Consider the following 5527-nt stretch of genomic DNA (forward strand, 5'->3'; position numbering starts at 1 on the left):
CATCCTTCATCCCTCCATCCATCAGTAGAGACACCACTACACACGTCTAATGGGTCATAATGACGATTGAGAGGGAATATTTTAAATATTGTTTTTACAGAATAATCCTACTCGTTCAATTCAAACATAAACATCTTCACAATCATGAAGTGATAAAAAAGATCTTAGTATGTTAAAGAGCGACCAGGATCCCAAACGCAAAAATAACTAAATGATGAATATAACCGAGTCATGTGTTCATCAACGATTAGCAGCCTTCACACACAGCAGCAGGACCCTGAAGCTGAGCTCAGCTGTGGTTTGGCTGCTGTTCCCCATCACAGCTGAGACTCTTCTGCTCTTACTGTACCTTGGTGGGATGAACGATCCCAAAAGAGTTGGACTGAGGAAGCTGATGCAGCTGCAGCTCCGTCCTAATGAAGGATCATCAACGAGAGAACATTCAGAACACTGTGAGGACTTTAACACGATAATCATAATAGGAAATATGTGATGTAACAAATATTTAAAGTACAGTATGTACCTCATCTCTGTGCCGACTCCTGCCAGCATCTGAGAGAAGACCAGGAAGTTACTCTCTCCCTGAGTCTTCTGACACACTTTCCACTTGTCCAACATCATCGTCTGGTGGAGAAGCAGCAGAGAGGAGGAGGAGGAGGAGGAGAGGACCAGAAGAAGAAGACGACATGAGTATCTTTGTATCTAACCAGAGATAACAAACTCTGTTTAATGTGTTTGTGTGCTTCGTGCCTGTAGGTGTCCAGCGGCAGCCTGTCCGGCGTGGTTAAAGTCCAGAGAGAAGACCATGGCGAATCGAGACGAAGCGTCACTGTGCGGCGAGCTCACGCAGCCGAAAGACCTCAGGATGGTGAACATGGCCTGGACACGGTCCACTGGTGGGGGGGAGATCAAAATCATAGTCTGACATAAATAAGCAGAAGCAGAAGTATGGATATAAAGCGCAGTTCCCTGCCATTACGGATTATTGAACGGGGCTCCCGGGGCACAGGAACAGGGGCCAAAAGTGTCAGGGGCCCCCCAGGCCTTCAGCTACAAAATGTCCCTCAAATAAAATGACCACAAAGAGACAAGACAACCACAAAGACACTACAAGGAGATGTGAAGCAACTACAAAAGGAAACATAACGACTACAAAGAAAGGTCAAAACCACCACAGGACCAGGTTGGGTCCTTTTGGCATGTCTGTACCCAGGGACCCAGGGACCCATTGACTCATAGTCCCCCCGTGGCCCCTCCAGCTGCTGGACTCACCGCTGATCTTCTCCCCTGTCATCCCGGCCTGTCTGAGGAGAGCGAGGGTGAAGGCCTGGCACACGGTGGTCTTGCCGGTGCCGCTGCGTCCCACCGCACACACACTGTGGTCCCTCCTGGTGCCGACCATGGACACGTACACCCGTTTGACCAGAGCAGCCAGAGCAGGAGGAGCGTCCCACACCGACTCCCCTCGCCGAGACTTTGGGGTCTGACGAAGATGAAGAGGAGGTGAGCTTTTAATTTTTACAAAACATTACCGTTAGCTTCATCTGGTGTCATTGATGATCAACCTTTTCATTGGAGAATAAAGATATTTCTCAAAATACAAGCAGTTGAGGAAGTCTAGTCTTTGTATAGCAGTCTAACCAGCTGATGTTTAAAAACAGCCTTTTCTCTTCATGGGACTTCTGACTGTGGATGCTTCACCTTGCTGTGAGCCTGCAGCGGAGGCCACAAGTTCACCAGGTTGGGTCCCGCCTGTGTGAGCGGCATGTTGGCTTTAGCTCGACTGGTCAGATTGTGCAGAACTCCACATTCGTTGACGCTCTGCAGGTTGCTCAGGTCCTCGCACAGGTCCAGCTCAGACGGGTTACACTGTGAAAGGAGAGGGAACCGCTGTGAGTCCAGCAAAGTGTTAAACGACAGACAAGAAGAACAAGAACATAGACCTGAGCTACCTTCTCGATCTCGTACTCTGTCACGTCGTGCAGCGACCCGTCTGTCTGCAGACGGACTCTCACTCGGCCTTCTGGGAGTTCAGGTGTGCCTTCGTCCGGCTTCAGCTGAGTGGCTGAAACGAGTTCATACCAACCAATCAGAGACCAATAATCAAACTCTATCAACAACCACAACACCTGTTATCAATGCTGAGTGATATTTAGATCCTTTAAAGCTACTACAAGGAACTTTAATTTAGTGTTGGCTCTGTCGCCCCCTGTGGACTAAAGTGGTAGTGTTTCTGAGCAGAAAACCTCTCATTGCACTGCAGCAGGTCTGACAGAAGAAGTTCTGATACATGAATCCGTTTTAATTTTCTAGAATTTTTTCTCTAATATTTTAAATATTTAAAAAATGTCAATCAACGTAGCGTTACGTTGTTGCGCTACGTTGTTGCGCTACGTTGTTGCGTTACGTTGTTGCGTTACGTTGTTGCGTTACGTTGTTGCGTTACGTTGTTGCGCTACGTTGTTGCGTTACGTTGTTGCGCTACGTTGTTGCGCTACGTTGTTGCGCAAAACACAGTGGCTGGTGATTAGCACTGCAGCATCATAGCCCCCCCCCCCCATTAATCAATCATGTAGGGTTTTCTCCTGGAGCTCAGGTTTATCCTAAACCATTTTATCTGTGTGCGTGTGTGTGTGCGTGTGTGTGTGTGTGTGCGTGTGTGTGTGTGGTCCGTGTGTGTGTGTTTTGTTGACTCACCGAGGGTGAACCCCTCCTTGTGGACGAACCAAACAGTTCCAGCTTCGTACCAAACATCTCTGACCTGATGGAGATACAACAGAGATATTAATTATAGTGTATTTACATGACACATTTTACTTATGTACAGTGTTTATTTGGAGACAATTGCTAAACATTTAAATCAATTTGAATTAAAACTATACTTTAAAAAACACTCTTCCATTGGATTTATTAAGTCTCTAAAATTAAAATTCACAAATTGTACATTTTAAATAATGTCTATATAAAGACCTTTTTGTGTTTGGTGACAGATTAATAAAGTCTGTAATAATTCCAGGACTTCATATAATAAAGATCAGACGAACCTCTCTCCTGTCCGGCTCCGTCACACTCATGTCTGCTTGCCTCCCCTCCGGCTCCTGCCTCTCCTCCATCCCTTCCTCTTTCCTTTTCTCCACCTGCTGCACCTCCTCTCTCCTCTCCTCCTCCTTCTCGCTCCTCTCCATCTTCACTTCCTGTTTGGTTTCCCGCCCGGTTCCTCGGTCCGGAGCGTAACCGTGGCTCTGGGCGTCCGACCGCTTGATGCTGATGTTGTTGTTGTTGTTGTTGACGAGCTGTTCGGCCCGGAGCGACATCTCCGCCTCGAGGATCGGAGGAGTCTGATCCGGGAGGAGGAACTGCTGCACGAGGTCGTCGCTCAGCTTGTTCGGCTGCAGCGGAGAAAAAACAAGAGTCAAACATTTTGGTAAAAACACAACTCTGATGTCTGCAAGTTCTATTGAACACATCCATCTGTGTTTCCCCTCACCTTAAAGGAGCAGTTCACCCAAAACAGGATCAATTGTATTTATCAATATATAAAATATACTGTTCAGGCTCTTTATGGTCCCAGAAAATGTTTTTGATCAAATGATATTGCAAACAGAGAAACCGAACGAAAGATTATAAAACGTCAAAAGCACTTTCTAAACTTTCCCGTGCAGCATTATCTACACGTCTAGTATCCAGTCATGCTAAACAAAGCTTTTCCCGTTTCCCAATATTGTTTGCGGGCGCTCTGCTCTCTTTAACGCCCTTTGAGAGAAACATTTAGTGGGACCATAGAGAGCCGAAAGGAAGTGAGCGATATGCAATTTATCCTGGTTTTGGGTGAACTGTTCCTTTAACACTGACTGTAATTTAAACCTCAACCCAACGAGAAAGTGACGTAGTACACAGAGCCGTCATTATTTAAAGTCCACTAACACACACTCAGGGATCAACAAACAGGACCAAGAGTAAGCGTCTACTTTATGCTTGTTACGTAACGTTATGCTAGGGGTGGTTGTTATTTATTTACGCTAGTTAAGTTGTCACGAAACGCTGTTACATTGCGTTGTTACGTTACGCTGCCGCGTTGCGCTGTCACGTTGCGCTGTTAGATCACCTCATGGCATTGTGCGTTTCTGCATGCTTGATACAAAGCTAATTTATCTTTATCATATATTTTATTTATATAATTTTTTATCAGAAACATCGACAATCATCGTAAACCCAGAAACATTTGCAGAAACATACTTTCTAAATTCTGACAACTGGGTAGGACTTTGACACAAAGCTAGTTAGCTTAGCTGAAAGACAGGGAGAAACTGCGAGTGTAGCTACCTCTACAGTTCACTAATTAACATATAGAACCAATGTGTAAAAACAACAAGTTGTGGTTTTCTCCGTCTCTGCAGACCTGGCATGAAGTGCAACACCTAACGTCCTGATACAAGAGCAGAAAAGCAAACAGGATGTTTCTTCCTCGATTCATTGAACTCTGTCTGGTTCAGAATGAGAGGCTAACAGAAGAAACAGAAATCCGTGTTACTGGACACTTTTATGAAGACATCTTTAACTAGCATTAGCATTTTAGCATTAGCAAAGTGTGTGAGTAGGAATCAAACTTAATGTCAACATGAAACAAAGGTCAGTTAAAGTTTCATAACTGGGGACTCATACTCTCTTCTCATTGGCTCACAGACAACAACTTTGCATTTTGACACTTTAGCTCAGATTAAATTGAGTGTTTCCAGTTGTTATAGATATATAGATAAATAGATAAATAGATAAATAGATATATAGATACATAGATACATAGAAAGAATAAAGCGGCTCACTGGTCTCTCGTCTTTGGCCTCCGGCTCTTTCTGTTTAGTCTCCTTCTCCGAGTCTCTCACCAGCTGTTTGAGGAAGCCGCCCGGCAGAGCCGACAGAGGCGGAGGAGGTTCGGCCACGGCCACCGGCGTCTTCTCCTCTTTTATCTGTGGTTCAGATGATGGAAGCAGGTAGAGAGAGACATAAAGTCACTGTGAGACGTGGAGGAAGAGTCTTTATACACGATGAGTGAAACTACACATGCAGGTTTCTAAACTTTGCACAACATGCAGGTCACGGAATATTTAAAACATATCTTCTCTCTTTCAGAGTCGTCACTTTATATTTAGGATTTAAAATGTTTGCATGAGGAAAAGAACACGTAAACTAAATTTAAGATATAGTTTTCTGCCTCCATCCATCTCACTGCATGTTGTAGAAGTCTCAAATAAATATATTTAATGATCTTATTATTCATTTACATTAGTTTTAAACTCTTATGTAAAATAATACTTTAATATGTTTTTTGTTTTAATTGCATTTTGCAAATTTATAAAAAAATATTTAACATTTAGAGAATTATTCAACAATAGTCAACAGTTTTCTACTTTCACGCTGTTGGTGAAGAGAATTGTTGCTCCTGAATGTTTTTAAAGAGTCTAAAGGCAACAAAAAATAAATGTCACACACACACACACACACACACACACACACACACACACACACACAC

At 43.9% G+C, this 5527-nt stretch overlaps 1 protein-coding gene across 1 annotated transcript in view; it reads right to left on the reverse strand.

The window, feature by feature from the left end:
* myo18b (myosin XVIIIB) overlaps nt 1-5527 on the reverse strand; it is a gene marked incomplete at its 3' end in the record, with an annotated part of 14506 nt that overhangs the window by 8902 nt on the left and 77 nt on the right. Inside the window, exons 2-10 of the mRNA XM_031878064.1 lie at nt 4821-4964; nt 3045-3389; nt 2698-2761; nt 1953-2065; nt 1702-1869; nt 1273-1483; nt 751-893; nt 524-624; nt 350-413 (exon numbers count right to left, since the gene is read on the reverse strand). Of these exons, the coding sequence (XP_031733924.1) occupies nt 350-413; nt 524-624; nt 751-893; nt 1273-1483; nt 1702-1869; nt 1953-2065; nt 2698-2761; nt 3045-3389; nt 4821-4964 (1353 nt within the window). The remainder of the gene's footprint in view (nt 1-349; nt 414-523; nt 625-750; nt 894-1272; nt 1484-1701; nt 1870-1952; nt 2066-2697; nt 2762-3044; nt 3390-4820; nt 4965-5527) is intronic.

The sequence above is a fragment of the Anarrhichthys ocellatus genome, unplaced genomic scaffold (assembly GCF_004355925.1).
Source record: "Anarrhichthys ocellatus isolate YVR2014 unplaced genomic scaffold, GSC_Weel_1.0 scaffold160, whole genome shotgun sequence".
Lineage (NCBI taxonomy): Eukaryota > Metazoa > Chordata > Actinopteri > Perciformes > Anarhichadidae > Anarrhichthys > Anarrhichthys ocellatus.